Genomic DNA, 21096 nt, shown 5'->3' on the forward strand with positions numbered 1-21096 from the left:
TTCTAGTGCAGTTTTGTAATGCAGAACAGGTTAATGATGCACACTTTGAACAATGCGCTTTAGGAGTTGTTTAGCATAGTGCTGGTTTTAAGTCTTTTTTAGTCAAATGTACCCTAGCTGCTAAATCAATGTCATTTATTTTCTGGTAATCACAAGAATGGCCAGAATCACACATACAATTTAATATGTTCTGAGACTGAAGAGCCTTCCTCTCCTTTGAAATTTCCACCATATCAAAAAGACTTAATGAAGATTTAGGAGTAAGAAGTGTCAAGAGTAACTTCAGGTTCTCAGCCCTGAAATACCATTTCTTGTTTCCAGTGCCAGTAGTTGCAATTTTATTTTCTGACTTCAAAACAAACAAAAGCAACAAAATGACTGCTATGCAATGTTCAGAAACTCTCCATAGCTGGATGCTACAAGGTTATTTGGAGAGTTACAGCATTACATAAAGTAACAGCCTAATAATAAACATTCAGTTGCTAAAGACAGAATCTAATTTCTGCCATTGCCGTAACGCTACCAAAAGCTGTGTGCAAAAGCTGTATTAGAACTGGGTAATTTATACTACACTAGAATTTACAGACTAATACAATCAAGGTTTAAAATGCATGAGTCCTGCTCTGTGAACTCCTTCCTCCACAAAAGCATCCGCTGAGATCAGTAACCCTTGCAGGACTACTTGTCACTGCTGAGAGGTACGTCTGTGAAAAAGGCAGCAGAAAGCCTCTGTTTCATTGCAATCCACCTTATGCTCTTCCAGGGAATAAACAACAGTTCCACTCCATAGCCCTTTAATTCCCAAGTACAGATTTCTATATGAATTTTTATTCAACTTCCTAGCAGATCTCTGGCATCTCTGTATCAAGAAACTCTCGAGTAATTCATTTAGATTTGAAAATCTGAAGCAAGTCTACTAAGCAAAATGCTGACGAGGACACAAACAAAGCCTACAGTGCCCCACCATCTTCAGCATTAGCTTTTGGAAAGACTTTCCCATGCCATAATCAGGTCAAAAGATTCTGCTTTTGTTGTATTAGTCATTGCACAAACATTTAGAAAACACATAAACTGGCTACTGCATAATAGCTTAATCTTTACAAGGCCAAATTCTTCCCCAGGGTGGCAAAACAAGGACAGCAGCTGGAGGTCCCTCCATGCAACAGAGCAGGCAAATGCAATTCCTGGGCTATACAATACAGACAAAAGTTGTTTAGCGTAAAACATATTGCTGCCAGCTTATCAAAGCACTCTAAGGATACCCATAACATTAAGCTTACAGATGCTTCCACTGACTTCAATGGACATAAAAAAGTAACTGGTCCCTTAAGACTGTGTATTGGTGTGGGACCCCATCACCCTGACTCTTGCATATCAAAACCACAATCTGGTAAACCCATGATTTCTTTCTCTCAGCTCCTCTCTTCTCCATTTTCAGTTGTTACAAGAGTAGCAATAGTCTCTGCAAGCACAGCTGAGGGCTTCAGTGTCACCCCTATAAATACAAAGTACGAATACCCGGTGGCAGAGACGCAGCACATACCTGATCCTTTGCTGGTACCAGCAGTTCTTCAATCATCATGCTATCTCGGGCATAAGAACTTCTGTTCAGCGTGTAGGACCTATCCGAACTGAAGGAGCGGAGGCTGTTGTATTTACCATATATCATAGAAAGTGCAGGTGACAATGAGGTGAACAAAAAATAAAAATAAAAAAATTAATACATGCAACTTCCAGGGATAGCATAAGATGGCAAAATACACATAATCTATGAAATAAATACAAGGGAAAAAATGGAATAATAAGTATTTGACTATAGTTAAATATCCACTCCCTTACAATATACATAAGCAAAATCACAACAGATGTTTAATGCTTTGGCAGTAACGCCATGGATTTAGAATAAATCTAGAAAGGTGTATTCAAGTATTTAGATGAACTTTGACAAATATCTTCACAGCCTAATCCTGAAAGGAGACCCATGAGGGCAGGTCCTGGGGGAGCTGTGGGTAGGTCACAGCAAGCTCATCGGGCTCAGATTGCTGAATCTGCTTTAAGAGTGAGCAAGTTTTATGTGTGTTCTCTTTGTGGCTGAACCACTTTTGACTTTGTTATAAACACCCTTATTCATTTAGTTAGAAATAAAAGAATAATAATTTTGATATGAAAGAAGAAAGAGAAGAAATTTGTTTATTGATGGTTAAATACAGATTCCAGTGCTTTGCGGATTATTTTGTGCATGTTAGACTACTTGGAAATAATAATGATCACTCTGAATGTGTTGCAATTAAATCAACGTAGGAGTGTGTTACACTTAACCCTGGAAGATACATTATGGTATGTGCTAAAAACATGCTGCAGGTCTAGACATGCTTGCTACGTGACAAAAAATAAAGTAGTAAAAAACGTGAATTAATAAAAAGCAACATCCAACAACATGTTACACTTTTGAACTAGCAACACTTTTCGGACTCAAAACTCTACAACTTTTTTCATGCATTTTGGAGTTGCTAATCAAACTTTTCTAGTCCCTTAGCACATGTTCCTCCTTGGACTAGAAGCAGAAGTAGGATCTTAATTACACGCTGTAGGCATATGTTAAGCAAATTTTTATATGATAAAGGGCATAAACAAATCAAGTTATATTTGTTACAACAGAAGTGTATTCTCTAACACTAAGCCCACCCCCCACCAAAAAATAAAAGCATGTCACTTTCCAAGGCTGAATAAAATGAAGATGAGCAATGGCAGCAGCAGAAAAATGTAACACGATGCCATGCCTTCTTACCTGACTTTTGGACTAAAGCAATTTACAGTGGAAAAGAAACAGGAGAAATAGAAAGCAAAGAATCAGACAGGAAAAGCAAGATGCTATGGCTGGATGGCTTATATATTTCATGTGTTTATTTCTTAATGTTACACTCAGAATCAGTAGTAAGATACATCCACAGAATACTTTTTGCTAAATTAAATACTTCACAGGAAAAATACTGTATTTGTCTCCTCTGAGCATAACATGTGCAATGTAAAAAATGAGTTACACAGCAACAAATAGTAATGGCACTGCTAAAATCAGAAGCATGGGAATATTAGATTTCTCTCAAAGAAAGGATAACATGTGGTTGAACCCTTAAATCTACCTAAGAGATTTTGACTGTGAAATTCTGCTCTCCCACTTGCACAGGAAGAAGTTATACATATGTAGGAAGAGTACTGGAATGAGTAAAAGGTGTCCTGTAAATCAGTGCCCAGCTCCATACACAAAGTGCACTCCCTCTCCACCATATCTGTAAGTACTTCAGGACGGACCACATCTGACAGTGCTGTATGATGACCTTGCTCACATAAAGTTCTATTTAAAAGCAGCGTATCAGCTTTGTTAATTAAGTTTACAAAGAAATAAGACTCTCCCTTCAGATCTGTTTTGCTGATTTTCTAGCTAATGGACTATTTTGGCATTCCTTGTGAATATTTTATCACATAAATACTTACTAACTTACCTAAAAATTGTAAGTGAAACAAAACATGGCTGGTCACTACTAAAGAGCAAATTTGAAAAGCATGCTTGCATTTCTAGTGCAACCATAACAAGCAGACTGAAGAGTAGACATCTAAGCTTTACCTTTTGGGAGCTGCCATTTGCTGTTAGACAATGAACTCACTTTTAAAACCAGATCTTTAAACTACATCATAGGAAAAAGTCCTCAGGGCTCCAGCTTATGAGGTTTAATTATTAGCTTCAGTACAGTTCAACTATCAGTAAGTACACTGCAAACCTACAACTATGGAAGTAATCTCTGCTCATACAGCTTTAGTTATTTTAAGCAACCCACACTGCAGGCTTTAGCAAGATTCAAAAATGAAATCTAAAACGTTGCTCTAGAAACACCTGAGCTGAAATGAACATTAGTCAGATATTATATTAAGTTTACAATATTTTATCAGATTCACAGAAACTTTGGCCTGTTTCCTGTAACACATAATCTGTTCCCTGTCAAACGAAATCCTGCAACAAATTAGGGTAAACCTACTTCTTTTATTTTTGAGAACATTTTTCTTTAATATTGGCTATCTCAGCTGGATAACTCACTAACACCTTTAAAGAAATAAAAGCACCAAAATAGCAAAATGATTGCCATTCAGTTTTTCTGGTATTTACATTCTTAAGCTGAATTAGTCCATTAAGGAACACTAACGGATCAATCTGACCTGCAGTAGTGAGAAGAAACCTAGTTTTGCTGGCTTTTCTAGGTAAGTTTCTAGACCAGTTGCAAACTGCTAGCAAAAAGGTGCCTGGGAGATGTCTAGAGTATGAGCCGGCAGATACCAGAAAAAGTGAATAATTCATTTTCTGTGTCATTGCCATAAGAAGCCAACATGAACAAAGAATATGAAATAAACCAGCAATGAACATATGCTTTAAAGGCACAGTACTATCATAACATTGAAGCACACCCCCTCTACTTTGTTTCAAAATAGACTTAACTTTTCTGCGTGAGGAAGTGCATTTGGTTTGTAAAAAACTTGTAACTCTGGTGACACGCAAACTCAAGAAACAGCAAATACAATACCTAGCGGAGCGGGCTCCCAGGCTAAAGCCCATGTATCCCTCAGCAGGCAACGAATCGTCTCCCAGCTCCTTCAGATCCTGGGGTCCGAGGTATTTGTCCGTATCACCTGTCATTGCATCCTCACCTGTCAGTACAAAAGACAGGCTGAAATCAGAAGTACTGTAAATGTTTGCGTGCTTAGTAAGTCATAACGCCCTGCTCTGTTCATCAAGAAGCAATCAATCCTGTCACCCCCACTTTCCCTAAGGCTCTTTCCATGTAGCACGTCAATTATCCACCCTCTGAACGGGCCTGAGAAATAATTTTATTGGGGCAAAGCAAAACTCCACCTTGACACAAACCCAATGAAATTATATGAGGGATGACTTTTGCCCAATCATTTAAGCATGCTAAAGGCTTCTTCTGTACTTTGCACCACTTTTGCTTTCTTTACTAGCTGACAAACAAAAGTCAGGTTATTCTCTACAGAAAACAAAACCGAGAAAAACTTGGCTATGACAGACAGCCTGTTTGCCCACCAGTGCAGCAGGCTTGAACGGTCGCAGAGTAAGAGCAGGGGCCCGCCTTTCTCCCTAGATATTTCTCACTAACTTTTGCACGATTTAATGTAAGAGGGATTACTTTTAGGGGGTTGTTTTGTGATCTGCTTCACACCACCAGGCTGGTGTCCGCAAGGAAGCCCTTCGGACAGACACCACCACTCCCCACATTCACAACCCTCCCTCCACGGCCCGGCGGGGCGAGGCTGGCCCGGCTGGGTCCGGCCCGCGGAGCAGAACAAAGCCCTTAAGCTGGAGCCCCGCACCCAAAACCCGCCCAGGCCTTACGGTCAGCCCGTCGGGAAAGGCCATAGGGTGGTGGGATGCGCGGACACGGACGGAGGAGGAGACGATTAGTTTTGTTTTCAGAAAAAATGGGAGGAAGGAGGAAGGAAGGTTAAATCTTCTTGCAGGCGCCGCAAAGGGTTAACGGAGCAGCTCCCTCCGGCTGGAGCATTTGCATAGCATTACATCATGCAAACCTACATTCCTGCATTGACAGAGCAAGTCCAAAATATGCCTTTCCCCCCACCCCCTTCCCTCAACAAGAGGGAGAAGAGCGCGCTCCCCGCAAGCTCGCTCCTCGCCGACATTCGCCCCACCGCCTTTGTCGTGATCGCGCTTGAGGTGAGCAAAAGTTGCACCACCGCGAAGTTTCACAGCGTGCGCTCGAGGTGAGTGGCTCCGCGACCCCAGCTACACGTTTCCCACTTTCATTCAAGGAGTTTAGGCTACTTTCCATTCACTTAACTCAGGAAACCACAGGCGAGCTCTGGTTTTGAACTAGCAATCACATCTAAAAATACCCTTTCAGCTACTGCTCTGCAAACGGCAAACACACAGACCGACTTTTTCCTCCAGCCCCGCAACAACCAGTATTTAAAAGTACAGTTTAAAAGACAAAAAGTTCATAGTATACCAGAAAACATCAAAAAAGAAAAAAAGAAAAAAAAGACCAAAACAAAACCAGAAATAGAAACATTATACATTAAGTTAAACGTCTTACTGTTTTGGAAAGCCATTTTCACCAGCTTGGTCTATAGGAAATATTTCCCTGGTGTTTCCAAGAATTCCTATTAGCCCTATTAGTCCTTAAGCAGTGATTTAAACTCCAAACCAGCACAAGCAAACTAATCCCTGTGGGTCATATTCGCTTTCCACTCAACAACCGAGATCTTCTTAACATCTTGATCTCTTCGTACTTATTTTAGGACATGTGTATCTCCGTCCTCCCAATTCAGATCAAAGTTCGTTACAAACATAAAACAAAATGAAAAATAATGACTACAGTTAAAGAAAACAAAAATCCCCTTTTAATCAGTGCGCAGACATCCCTTTAAAGCTACTGCTGATTGGATTACAGCCTCCCTTGGCAAGCCTCTTGAATGGTGACATAAATGCAGGCACTCCAGTTATTTGTATGTAAATAAGGGTGCTGCGAGGGTGTAGTTTTTCTGTAACTTGATACCGGGGTTGAGCAGGGAGCGCGGGGCTGCAGGGAAGGGCGCTGGGCTGCGCTCCCGTCCGCCCCACCTACCCCCGCGCCCGTCCCGGGCCGTACCGGCCGCCCTGGCGCGACTTGAGCCCCGGCTGTCCCCTGGGTGCCAGCGCCGGGGGTCCTGGGGCTACTCCGCCTCCCCCCTCCGCTTGCCAGCGTGGGATGCTCGTGTCCGGAGAGAAAGCTTCGGGAGCTGCAGAAAAATGGACGGCAGCTTGGGAGGTGGGGAATGGCCCAGAGGGTGAGAGGTACGGGCAACCTTGAGCAACTGCTAACTGGGCCAGTAAATTTAGGAACTTCTGCCCTTACGACACCTGAAGACAAGCACTGCGCCACTGTGCAGGAGCAGATGAGGCATTTTCTTCACGAACATCGTTTGTCAAAGGCAAGGTGAAGAGCGATAAAAAGCTACTCAAGTTGAGCTGCAAAATACATTAGATGTTATCCTGCTCTGCAGCTAATCCAGCCAGAGCAGGATTACTCTGATGAAATGCTCTCATCAAAGGAAAAGCTGCATCTAGGAGTGGTAATTTCAAAGAATTCCAGACATTGTTCTGTGATCGTGGGAGGCTGGAGCAAAACGGGTGGTGCACGTTTCAGCAATCCCGCTCTGTTTAATTAGGTGCCACAGCCTAATCCTCTGCCTTTCAGGTAAGAGCACAGTGTTTGCTCACAGCACACTGGATTCCTGCAGAGAGAGGTCCCATGGAAAAGTGAAGACAAAATTAATCACTGAACACAAATGACAGAGAAATGCCCCCAAAAGTGAAACACTGAGGAAAAAACACCACCAAAGAAACTGCTTTGCTGCAGTTGCCATCCTTCCCTTAGTAATATGCTACCTGTCGGGGTAACAGAGGGCAAACAGAGCTATCATGAGTATCAGAAACTGTTCAAAATCCAGGAAAGAATAGCAGCAGCAGGTCAAAGTAAAGGCCCATCAGTCTGATACACCTTGTCTCTGGTAGCAACTGCACTTCACAGAATAATATAAGGGCATGAAAAAATGGAAGTCCCCTGTGACATTTTACTAGCTGGCAGTGATTTAAGCATGTATTTTCTAAACCTGCAGGTTTTTATACTCATGAACAGGTTTGGTTTTGGGATGTTTTTTTTTTCTCCTTTTAAAATTCTTCCAGTTATACTTAGAACTCTTGTAAACTTTCTGTGTTCCTCACCAAGGATTTGTGCAAGGAGTCATACAATCAACTACCTGTTGCAGAAGGAGCAGCGCTGAACACTGGTTTGCCTCTTGCTGGTATCATTGATGCCCCTTATTCCTGGACTTCTGGAGAGGCTGTAAGCATCACTGCTCACTTTGCAACCCACTGTTTCATACATCCTAGCCTATCCCTCATTCATTTTTTGCTAATTCCCCCCTCTAGAATAGAGACTCCTACTCTCTTTACTGTTTTCTCTCCAAGAAGCTTTTCCATACCTCTCATCACCTTTGTCACCTCTCTTCATGTTTTCCCCATTTTCCTGGTTCCTATGCATGTCTCCCACTGGCAATTGCAGGAGTGCAGGGTAGGTGCTCTTTTTAGATGCAAGTAAGAAATACAGCCTCTCTGGCAGCAGGATAGAAGGCATCGTGTGGCTTGGGAAAAGTCCCAGACAAAATTTAATCATAGCCCGGGATACAAACAGGCATTTGTCATTGGCTTTGCTAAATATCTCTGAAGCTTTTGGCACTCCCTCATCATAGCCTGACCAGAGCTGCCTTATGGCAGAAGAGGTACAGCCACAGGGAAGAGCAAGATACTTTCAGTTGTAATCCAGGCTTTGGTTTCACATACGTACGAAGAAAAGCCAATACCAGACCACTGAAACTTTCATCAGTCTGTAAAATCTTGTGGAGATAAGCTCAAAAAATTGAGCCTAAAAATGCAATAAAGCAACCCCTCCCAAAAGCATCAATAACAGACTTTCATGCATGGGGATGCCCTGACTTGTCTTAAAGGCACTGAAGCTGCTGCATCTCAGCACCTACAGAGGCATCAGGCAGTGGGCACGCATGTTCTGTTACGACATCTGTCTAATCTACCAGGGATTGATCGGCGTGATACTTCCACGTACTGAGGAATCTCCATTAAATGGGCTTAAACCAGTGTCCTTATTTACACCCAAAGGTTTATCTTCTGAAGACCAAATAAGGAAAAAATTTAAAAGCTCAAAAAGAAATGTTTCTTATAGAATCATAGAATCAACTAAGTTGGAAAATACCTTTAAAATGGAATGGCTTGGGTTGGAAGGAACCTTAAAAGTCATCTAGCTCCAACCCTCAATTCTTGACTAAATTCTCAACACCTGAACTGTTTTTTGGTTTGGATTTCTTTCCAGTTTGCTGCTCGTGTAGTCTCACTCCTCTTTCTATCAGATCCCATTGTTTGCTGGCCCTTGGCCTCCAGGACAGCAGCAGCAGTTCTAGGGAGGGCCGTTGTGACAGAGCTCATTGCTGGGTTGCTGCAGTTGCAGCGGGGCTCCAGCTTCCTCCATCAGATTACAGCTCTTGTATCTACTCAGAGGGATGCTCCAAGGCTCAGCATGTGACAGCAGAGGAGGAGTTTCGCTCCAGGCCTTTGGCAGATTGCTCAGGTTGTGCTTTAGCATGGCTGAGCCCCCACTCTCCACAGGGTGAACCGCTGGGGCTCCCAGCTGCACAGGGTGTGGGGTGCGAGCTCACATCTGGAGACAGTAAGAGGAATGACCCGGTTCCTGCAGTCTCAGGTTTCACATTGATAAGATTTGCAATCTCTTTAAAAATAAGAGCAGAGGACATGCTCAGTACACATTGCAATTGCTCTATATTCTTCTACAAACTTTCAGCTACACATGAAGATGAGCCTTCATTTTTTTCCCACAAAATCATATTCATGTCTTTAAAAAATGCCATTTCTTTTTTTGCGGTTTCCCAACACTTAACGTCTTTTGGGCAGATTTGCCAGAGTAGTCTAGGAAAAGGAAGAAAATCTCTCTCCTCTCATCCAGTCTGACTCCAAACCAAACTGTCCTTGCAGGGAAGAGAAATTACACAACTTCCATGTAAATATTTATTTAGTGGGCACTGCAAGACATAAACACAAGGAAACAGTTCCCTGACATTTGTCTACGAGCTCAGAGACTCTATTTTCCATGCCTTAAATTTCTGTTATGAGAGAAACCTTGAGGATTGTGGCATATTGAGAAATCATTAAAAAAGTTTCTCTCACTGAAGAGTTTTGCTTATGACATGAACGTTGGCCAAGTGAGGCAGAACTCAGATTTTGGTGGTAGATTTGAACCCTTCTCTCACTTGGAAATTAGCACCCTGGCTGTGAGAGTTGTCAGACCACATTAGCATCCTGAACATATTTATTTTGACTAATGTAAGTGGATGCATTGTATATAAATATCCTATCAACATTGAGGAGTTGTGGGGATGGGTGTCGGTATATTGTCTTTACAGATGTGCAAGTCAGGAAAGGGAGACAAGCCATTGGTTATTACCTCAAAGCCTGTAATTCATTGGATGTCTTGCACACTGGAATACTTCAGCACAGATTAATAAAATACCTGTTATTTGATTTGAGAGCTTCTTTGCAGTGTTAGGTTTGAAAATAACCTTGTTACATATAAACCAGTCTCTTAGCTCCCCTAGTAACAGCAACATGGTTGCAGGACACAGCCTCTAGGGAAGTAATCGATTGCATTACCTGCTTTCCTAATTTTTGTTTTTGTTTGTTTGTTTTGTTGTTGGTTTGTTGGGTTGTTGTTGTTTGGTTGAGTTTTTCTGTAGACCTGAGAGTTAGTGACTCTAAAAGCCTTCCACAGATTTGGCCTTAAAAATTATCCCATGCATTAAATGGCACATTTTGTAACTGGTTCTAATATTCAGATTCCACATAGGAGTGCTCCTCATCTGTACCTCACCACATGCTATGGAGTGGGATATGGCAAGAGCTACTGCTTTGTTAACTGTCACAATTATGCACCAGTGTTCCAGTCAGTTAAAACAATATATTATATATTTGAGCAGTACAATAGCCTAAGAGGGTTATTTGAAAGACACAGGTGTATGGTAAAAACAGTATCCATTTGGAACTGCAGCAATGGGAACAAAATGGCAAACTGAAAACAAACCAAAAGCCTCAATGCATGAATTAAACAAGAGCTGCACACAATGAACTTACTAAATATCTTTTACACCTTACTGCTTAAATGCTATAAAAATTGAAAGTAAATACATCACTAGACCTAAAGAAAGAGAGATTAACTAAAGAAGCAAAGGAAAATTGAACCCCATCACTTGTTTTCCTACTAGTGAAGAAAAAAATGCAGTTTTAATGCAAGTGAATGGGGACTCACAAAAATGCATTAAGAGCACTGTCCTCTCCATCAGCTCAAGACCTTCCTATTTCTGAGTGCTCACCTTGGAACCTAATCCTTCTGTGGCCTCTGGAAACCTACAGTTCCTGGAGAAATTCTCACAGATTCCTGCACATCCAAACCAGGAAGGTCTGTACTAGCATGGCTTGTTGGTAGAGGGGAGGAAGCAGTTGCCAAAGGGGTTTTAAATACTTGGAGACCACTGAAGCCACATCAAACTTGCTCAGCACCGAGGAGTGAGCTGGGTCAGGCAGGCTGCCTGTAGCTCAGGAGACTTACTTAGAGGCACTGAAAACAAAGGGCTTTATTGCCGCTCACAGATTTCATGTCACTCTGCAGGATGATACAGATAAAATCTCAGCTTCAAGATACTTCCTTAATACTACAAACACCAACATGTTGAGTCCAATGCAGCACCCTCCTTATTCAGCACAAAAGCAATCTGATGTATTTTTACTGAATGTCATGACTGAAATATTATTAAAATAAAAAAAACAAAACCACCAAAAAATCTCTGAAAATACTTATTTCCAGGCTGAGGGACCACTGTCAATGTAAATCAACCATTTCAGAGTTAATTCACATCAGAATTTAAAAAAAACAACAAACACCCTCATTCCTTCTGCCATTCACTTTCACTATCAGCTGTTTCTTCCAAAGTGTTTTGATATCTGACCCTTGTCTCCAATATTTATTTATTCAGTTACAATAATAAAACAATTCTCCACTTTATGGAAGCAGCAGCAAAAGGACTATTCCAGAAAAGTGAAGGTAAGTTGATTAAAAATTTGGGAGTAAGAAATTCAGAAAACATGAGAGGATTATTAGTAATAGCTCGAAGAATTTTTGAAAGCATTCTTAACTGTTAAGCAGAACTTATTGTTAATGAGATAATAAGAAAATGATCTGAAAGGATTAATTCTCAGACAGACGGAGTAAAAGGAAGAGGGTTAAGTATCACTGCAATACAAAAATGCACAAATACCTTCTTCAACATCTGACAAATATTCAGCATCACTGAGTATTTCAGGGGCATTGGCTTTACGAACTGTATGATTTAAATAAACAAAACAATTAAATAAAAGCATAGACTGTCAATGTGTCAAAAAAACAATCAATGTAAAGCGATAATGAATGTGCAAAGACCATATCCAATCAGTACTTTTCGGTGGTGGTTTTTTTAAACAAACATTTCTTATGACAAGAAAAGACTAAAAGAAGCAAGAGGGTTCTTAAATTTTTTAATACCTTCATCATCAGACATATCAAGAACTTCATTCATCGTTTCAGGTACGTTCATTTTGTGCTTTTCTGTAACAGTCTGTCAAAGACCAAAAAAATCATTTCAGAGTACAGGCATAATTTTTCTTAAAACTTACAGGTATTTTAAAAAGTAAATGCAAGGTAGAACATATTTTTATCTGCAGTTAGCAAACCAAGATTTCTTTTTCTGGATTCTTATTAACTTCCCTTTTATCGATGCACTGAACTATATTTAAAAAGATTACAGAAATAGGCAATATTATTTGTGTTTTAAACTATATTCACATTTTCATAACGGAAAAAGCAAAGCTGAAAGCAGAGAAGATGACTATCGACAGAAGAAACAAATACAGTTAAAAGAGTTTCTTGTTAAGGGGGTTAATAAGAACTCTTTAAATAGTCATCAGAATTTTGAGCGGGAATATGTAATCCTATTTAAACTAAACTTTCTGATGAAGTCCTTTGTCTTTAGAAAAATGCTGTAATTTGGGAGCAGGCTTAGTCTATGTGATTTTTTTCAGAGGTGCCTCAGCATGAATTGCGTGGTTTTCCCACAAATGAGAACAATTGCAACCACATGCAGGCTAAATAATACCCTTTAAGGAATGCGTGCACGAAAGACACTCAGAACTGATTGGTTGTTTTTCAGCCTAAGGTTTATATTAATTGAGACTCAGAGACCAATATTAAAAAAAAAAAAAGGGCAGAAAAGCCCAGTTATGAATGCCTGAAGTCTGTTCCTAGAGTACCTGTGTATCCCATGAATGGCACACTTGGGCACGTTTTACTCTCCAGCTGGTGTACAGCACAACAAGCACTGGTGAAGTTTTAGGTCACACCCTTCAGAGTTACTATTCAAGGAGTGCAGCAATTAAAAACCCCCGAATAAAACAAAGAACAAACCTCACACCAAAAACCACTCCTGTCTTTATGGGGGGGGGTATATTATATTTTTAAATATAGTCATATTTTATACTATTTTTAAACACCATTACTTCTCATCCTTCATATACAAATAAGAAATGAGTAACAAGTTCAGGCGGACAACACAGCTTTCCTATTTTCATGTATTTTATAATATTTCAGTTTTTCTCTGGCCTCATGAATATTCATTTGGCAGTTTATGTTTCTTGGGCTACTGCCATCACTTGGTATAGGCAGAAGAGCCCCTGCATGCTCAAACATCAGAAAACTTGTAAAAAGCTTCAGACTTGTTTCATTTTGTGAGAATTACTTGCAAAGATTTTTAACACATTGCCATTAAACTAGCAAAATCCCAGGACTCTTTTCAGGCGCTACTGGATTTTTTTTATTGTTGTTTGAGTATAAATTATAGTAAAATTAGCTGCATTTATCCCTGGCTTCATTAAATTTACCTTTGGGAGTTGTTTAGCCACAAGCATCAAAAAATAAGTCTTAGCATTCAAACTGAATTTTTAAGACCCTTAAGTAAAATATATAAAACAGGTTTCATTCTAGACTTCCAAAGTCTGAAAATTATACACTTGTGACTGATAAGCAGAACATTCTGATTTTAGCAGAAATTATTTCTGGGCTTCTCTTGAAAACAGGTATTTGGGTAGTACAGGGCTTTCAGCATCTAACATTTCTTATAGCATATTTCATAGCCTGACCCACCATCTCCCTATTCTTCTTCATCAACAGAACATAAATGATCAGTCACCTTATGCAGCACAAACTCCCAGGTTTTTGGCTCTACAAGCTAAGAATAACCTTTTGATATTTGGAGTTTTTAGCATAAAAATGTAGTTTTACTTTTCCTGCAGCTACCTAGTTATATACTAAGCAATCAGTCAAATTTCTGCTACCCTTACACATATATATGTGTATGCCTCTGATATGCCTAAAAATACATATGTGCACATACTTCTTATTTTTAACCAAAAAAAAAAAAAAGTTGCAGAAAGGAAAAAGCAAATTTGGAGCCAAGGCTCTAAATTTATGTTCTTAAGACCCAATTTTGGCTTTACTACTATCGTAGTACATGGAGACTCTTCACCTCAGAAAACTGTTTTCTTCATTGAGCAATTTGTCAAAATGTTAGTGAACAAAAGGTCTGAGAAATATTTTGGATTCTGTGAATCATCATTTTTCTGACAGCAGGTAATAATTGATCACTGCTAGTCTCTTTAATCTCTCCCAGCTAACATTTCAAAAAGCCTTTCTCAGGGGCGAGGCAGACAACCTGGACTTCATGTATCTGTCAGTGAATGGTATCTCGGGTTGCAGGACCTGACTGTGGCTGCTTGTAGGAGACATCCTTTCACCACCTTTTGAAAGATGCCATAAACTATGCAGTAAGTTGCTATAAAGTCAATTCCAACCACTTCTTAAATTGGAATAGGTTCTCTCAGTCCAAATACAAACCATTATACAACAGCCCCCCTGGCAAACACTCTGAAAAGGCAGAAGCAACTTCTGTTTACACAAGTGCGTGGGAATGTCTTTTCAACCACAAACTGGCTCCTAATCATGTGGTCCGTGCCTTAAACAACAAGCTATGTGGAAAAACATGACAGCTATGACCAGTCATTTACACTGTTCATTTTTTGCTTGGTTGGTATTTTTCCTGCATACATCCTAATAGTGTCTACTACCTTAAAAATATATTTCGCATATTTGACTTAATATCTACTTTATGCTGCTAAAAGGAAATAGGTGGAAATTAAGCTGGAATCTCAGTAGACATGTAACTAAAAAAGATGAATACACTGGCTTAGGAAAAATTCTTCCATTTACTACCAAATAAAGCTGTACTTACAATTGTAGTCATGGTCTCTTCTGTCACCACCTTCAGTGTGTCAACAACTGAAATGTAGCCAAGCCGTTTTGCAATGGCAAGGGCAGTGTTTCCATTCTAGAAATTGAAATGTTTATAGCAAAAGTTGAATATTAGTAAGGAAAAGTGTAGAAACTGCTAATTAACTGTACAGGAATGCACAATAAAGGCCAAATAAATGTTTGCATATTGGTGACTGAAAGAAATATATTTTGGGTAGTAGGATATATAACTAAGTTTTTAACTCTTTACAGAAATGGGATGAAAATGGAAAGATTTTCAGATGTTTTGGAAGAGATGATGGCATAGAGGACGTGGGAGCGATGGGAATAGGCTTTCTCTGCTCTTTTCATCTCCCACCAGACACATTTTTTCCACATTTCCCTTTCTCAAATGGTTTCTGAGGGGTGGGACAACTGAGCCCGAGAGGGAAGCAGCAGCTTCACAGTGGCCCCTCTGTGCTTACCACAGTGAGCTCGTTGGGGGACGCGCCATTCTGGAGCAGGACATTGATGATGTGGGTGTGCCCCTGCTGTGCAGCCTGGTGCAGTGGTGTGTACCCATTCTGTGGACGCAGGGAAAGGGAAAGGCTGCAGTGAGCACAGTGCACAAGCTGCCTCCACAGAACGAGTGAGGCACAGGCAGAAACTCACCTTTGTTTTGGCATTAACTTTTGCAGAATGTTGCAGAAGGAAGTTAACAATTTTTATGTTTCCGTAGTGGCAGCCAACATGCAAAGGAGTGTATCCCATCTAGAATGAACACAAGCAATTAGTACATGTGAATATCCCACACATCCCGTAACAAAACCCCCCATATATGAAACAGCAAAAATCCTGTTAAGTTTTATTTCTTCAAACTATGCAAAACCCCCTCCAGCCTTGGAAAAACCCCACACTTCCCATGAATGTGCATTCGAGTCCCATTCTTAGTGAACCTCTCTGAATGCCTTTTATTTCTGTAATCTTTCGCTTCCTGTCAAATAGCCAGACTATCAGGTCTCTGGGAGAGAGCCCACTTTTTTCATAGAATGATAGATTCACTTAGGTTGGAAGAGACCTTCAAAATCATCAAGTCCAACCCTTAACTTGGCACTGCCATGTTCACAACTAAACATGTCACTAAGTGCCACATCTACATGTCTTTTAAATACTTCAGGAATGGTGATTCCACCAGTTTCCTGGACAGCTTGTTCCAGTGCTTGACAATCCACAGAGAGTTAGAAGTGGCATTTCATCTTTCCTTTGTACATGCATGTCAGGTGTGGCCAGGTTAGACAACTTTGTCAAAAGGACTGAGGAGGCAAGTCCAAGGTCATCCCAGGGTTCAGGAGCCAACACTACACACATGCTTAAACTCCGAGGTCAAAGCTCCTAGAAAGACGGGGAAAGGCAGAAAGAGAAAACCTCAAATGTGAACTATTTCCGCCAGTGGGACGCTTCAAGTGTCCATGGGTTTAGACATGTAATTTTCTTCATGTCATGTTGCCTCTGATACCACTTCACACAAGGTTACCTAATTTCAGTTGTATTAATACATGCTAGAATATGTTAGCTGTGCCAGTGACTTTAAATTAGGGTGTGTATTTTTTTCTTCAGTTAATTATATACCACTTGCCATTTAAAGAAACTATTAGCTTTGACAACCAGGACGAGTTAATCAGTGCCAGAAACAGCACTGGATCCAAATTCCATTGGCATCAGCAGAATGAAACTTTCCATTGACTTATGTGATCATTTTATCAGATACCAACTGATTATGAGAAACTTTTCCCACAGAATACTTGTGCATAGTGGTAGGAGCCTAAGCACTAGCTAAATTGTAATCATCATGAACTGGACACTGGGACCTCATCTTACAGCTTCTGATAGTTTAGGGTTGGCCTAATAGCTCCCTACCAGTGCCCAGGGTCTGAATTTTACAGCGTTCCCTAAGCTGGCCAGAGTCCTGAATCTTCAGCAGAATGCTGAGTGTACTCACAGCCATGTACTTCAAACACAGCTTCTATGGCCCCTGCTCCTACATGTCCAAAGATAAATTTAGATTGAAACACGGCCAAACTATCAAAATAATAAGTGAAAAAAGAAACCCAAAAAACGCAAACCAAACTGCTGTGAAACCTCCTCATACAAGAACTTAATCCCTTGTCTCCCCCTTCAAAATACAGACCTCTTAACATGACCTGCAAGGTCAGTGAAAATCCAATAACATAAAACCAACCGGTGAGAAGAAATCCAAAGTCAAGGGCCACCTGCTGGGAGCCCTCTGCTAGCAACCCTAAAACATTAAAATCTGAAGAGCATCAGAGAGCCAGGAACAGCTGATATCAACCTTCCCTTTGAAGTGATCTGTAAAGGCTCCTTTCTTTAGCTTGTAACAATGAATATTGAAGAAGGAGCTATCAAAAGCCTGATACTTACTGCAGTACAACATCAATTTCCTTCTACAATTTGTATATACAGAGATTTACATGTAGTACCGTCATAAATGGCTAGAGGAATAATTACTGATGCTGTCACTCCTGTCCACCCTGCTGTTTAAATCAGAGACTAACAAAAAAATTTTCCTCTTTCCCATACAAACGTATGGTTGAAATCGTACATTTTTATGGTGACGTGGTCACTATCCTCCCTGTTACAGTTCTTTGTGTCCCAGAGCTGAAGCTGAAGGAGGCTCCCTCTCAAGCTTTCAGTGCTCCTGGCTTGGTCAGTTACGGCAAATGGAGGAGCATGCACTGAAGGGCAGCTTCTCTGCTACAGACATTACGCATGTCCTGAGTAGCAATGTGGACACCTGCTAGCCTGGTGGCAAAATACCAGTTTCTTGTCTGAGCTCCCTGGAGGGGCCCGAGAGCTTTCTATTAAGTTTGCCATACCCCGTGGTCATGTCACATCACGTTGTGTTTGATGAGGCAGTGCCCAATGCAGCACACGGTCACTGACAGTAGAGTGACAGAGATCTGACATGGCAGGTCACATCTCACTGGGCATGTTAGACCTCATCAGCCACCAGAGGACATCTTTCATGCTTATAGTTTGTAGTGAAGACATTGGTCAAAATAAAATTAATTGGCAAAATGTACTTTTAATGCCCAAGACCCAGAAAGGATATCCTTTGCTTCTCAGCTACAGTACAGATTCCAGCATTTAGCTGTTTCTAGCTCAGGAAGGTATAACGTTTATATATATGTATCCCAACATCCTCATGGAAAACAGATATTCTGTTAACTTTTCTGAAACACTCCAACTGGCAGATTCTGCAATTACACAACCAAATTAACTATAAAAGTAGTCATTCTCACGGATACTTGAGCTTGCTACTTTCATTCTCTACAGAATGAAAATATAGAAATATTTTGTTTCAAAAGCCACTAATAATTTAAACAAAACAAAACCAACCAACCAAAAAAACCCAACCAAAAATAAATACCCCCCCCCCCCAGCCTCACAATTATGCACATTTCTGCAAAGCAGTTTAGGTTCAGTTGTATTTACTGGCAAAGTGCCCAGGGACTTATTAGGCATTTTAGTATGAAAGAAGTTACTTCCAAGAAAATCAGGGCTTTTGTTTAATACAGCTCTAATGTGCATCACCTTCTGGCAGTCAGCTGCCATGCTGCTTCTAGCTGTTTTAAAGAATGAGCAGCAATATGGGAGTTAGCAGCTGGGAACGGCTTATCAAAAGCCAAAAGAATAAGTGCCAAAAAAAAAAAAAAAAAATCAGAAATACTGAGCTTTTCAATTCTAATGGAACACACAAAGACAAAGCATCCCTTATTCTCTTGCCCTTAAATTCCCTTTTTCGAGGGAAATTATCACAAGTGCTGTATATCATGTCGGTGAATTACTTTAATGTCTTCCACTGGCAATAACCATAAATCTTAACAGCTTGAATTACTGCATCTTTCTAGTCATGCTGACTCTCAAGCTGCTCTGCTTTTGTTTCTCTGCTGTAAATGTCAGACAATGAAGCTACAGGATTATTGTTGATAAGGCTAGAAAATACTCTAGATCCAGAGATCACAAAGGCATCCAGCCTAGATTGAATGAAACAGGCAAACCTATGTGTACATACACACCACTGCTTTGCTGAATCAGGGCCTAACATGTTGCAGTACCTTCCAAGGTTCATTATTGCACATTAGGCTGGAAATTTCCATGCAAATGTTCTGGTAACAGCCAAGCATGCACCAAGAGCCAAGGAGAGAGATAATGTACCATGAGGTGCTGGAGCAGGGCCAGAGAAGGGCAATGGAACTGTTGCAGGGCCTGGAGCACAAGTGCGATGGGGAACAGCTGAGCGACCTGGGGGGTTTAGTATGGAGAAGGTTCAGGAGGGACCTTATCGCTCCCTTCAACTGACTGACAGGAGGACGGAGGCAGGAGGGGGCTGGTCTCTGCTCCCAAGAAACAAGGGATGGGACAAGAGGAAACGGCCTCAAGCTGCACCAGGGGAGGTTTAGATGGAGATGAGGAACAATTCCTTCCCCAGAGGGTTTTCAGGCATTGGAACAGGCTGCCCAGGGCAGTGCTGGAGTCACTGTCCCTGGTAGTGGTCACACACTGTGTAGATGAGGCCCTCAGTGCCATGGGTTAGTGATGACCTTGGCAGTGCGGGGGTAAGGGTTGAACTGGATGATCTTCCAACCTGGTTGACTGTATGATTCTATGAAGATATACTGAAGATATCTGTATATGAGTGTTGTGTATGAAAGTGATTCTTCTCTATAGCACTTTCCCACCCTCCCACCCTCCTTTCTATCTCCTTCTGCATCTGAAAATTAGGTATTACAATGGAAAGGTTGGATTGCTCTTAGGAGCCATTATAGCATTCAGGCTGGTATGTATGGGGCTCCTGCCAGAACAAGGCAGGCAGACCTGAATAAATCTCCCTGAATAAACCTGAAATAAAAGGCCCAGCTCAACCTGCAAAAGAACATCATGACATATCAGTCACCATTATCTCCTACCAATACTGTGGTTTTAGGAACAAAAGACAGTTTAATACTGGATTTATTTTCCAGACAGTCATCAACCAGGGACTGTGAGACCATCAATTTCCCCAGCAGAAGCCCAACAGCAAATGCAGTGTAGCAACTGCCTGACTAAAATGACCTGCACTGAGATCAAAGCTCCAAATCCTGCTCTTCATCCTTGAATGAACCAGCACTCTTCTCTCATCAGGCTTCCTTTGCCAGTCCATCACAGCAACACTGTATCCTACAATAACTATCCAATGGGATAAACAGTTGAAAAATGACATGTGGAGACCTGCTGAGCCATGATACAATATTTACCCATGCCAACTTCCTGCAACAAAAACAACATCACATGTACCAGTATAACCTTTAAACACCCAACATGACCACCAGAGAAGGATTATCTGCTTGCAGCCATGGCTTCAGACTGATTTTTTAACTCCCAATACTATGCATAAGATGAAGGGGGCCTTCAAAGGATGCTGGAGAGGGACTCTTCATTAAGAACTGTAGTGACAGGACAAGGGGTAACGGGTTAAAACTTAGACATGAGAAGTTTAGGTTGGATATAAGGAGGAAATTCTTTCATGTAAGGGTGGTGAGGCACTGGAATAGGTTGCCCAGGGAAGTTGTGAATGCTCCATCCCTGGCAGTGCTCAAGGCCAGGCTGGACAGAACCTTGGGTAGCATGGTTTAGTGTGAGGTGTCCCTGCCCATGGCAGGGGAGTTGGAACTAGATGATCTTAAGGTCCTTTTCAACCCTAACTATTCTATGATTCTGTGATTCCTTGTGTTAAGTATGATATTGTATAACACAGAGTTTCATTATTGAAAACTCTTTAACGTATCTAAATTCAGAAACACCAATGGTAATGTCAGAATGGACAAAACCTACTGCCTTTGCAGCAGGACACTAACATGCCTTCTGTGAACACTGCAACACTACAAATGTGAAGAGTTTTGAAGCAGCTCTGAAGCTTCACCACCTGAAGTACATTTTAGTGTTGCTATTTTTCCACCATTCTGTTATTTTCTTCTTGCATATTAAGATAAGGTGGTTTCTCTGGCTTATCAATTGGAGC

General features: G+C 40.9%; 1 protein-coding gene across 7 annotated transcripts in view; it reads right to left on the bottom strand.

Moving 5' to 3' along the window:
• The window catches only part of ANK3 (ankyrin 3), a 378181-nt gene that overhangs the window by 68044 nt on the left and 289041 nt on the right, over window positions 1-21096 (bottom strand). For 6 of the 7 annotated variants that reach the window (XM_057421483.1, XM_057421488.1, XM_057421489.1 and 3 more), the window contains 7 exons: window positions 15690-15788; window positions 15503-15601; window positions 15019-15114; window positions 12222-12294; window positions 11959-12021; window positions 4572-4695; window positions 1544-1646 (listed from right to left, as the gene is read on the bottom strand). In XM_057421483.1, the coding sequence (XP_057277466.1) occupies window positions 1544-1646; window positions 4572-4695; window positions 11959-12021; window positions 12222-12294; window positions 15019-15114; window positions 15503-15601; window positions 15690-15788 (657 nt within the window). The remainder of the gene's footprint in view (window positions 1-1543; window positions 1647-4571; window positions 4696-11958; window positions 12022-12221; window positions 12295-15018; window positions 15115-15502; window positions 15602-15689; window positions 15789-21096) is intronic. The other variant, XM_057421486.1, reaches the window with a different exon arrangement.

This window comes from Pezoporus wallicus, unplaced genomic scaffold (genome assembly GCF_028554395.1).
Source record: "Pezoporus wallicus isolate ANWC-B61680 ecotype Strahan unplaced genomic scaffold, APGP_CSIRO_Pwel_v1 contig_4816, whole genome shotgun sequence".
In the NCBI taxonomy this organism is placed as follows: domain Eukaryota; kingdom Metazoa; phylum Chordata; class Aves; order Psittaciformes; family Psittacidae; genus Pezoporus; species Pezoporus wallicus.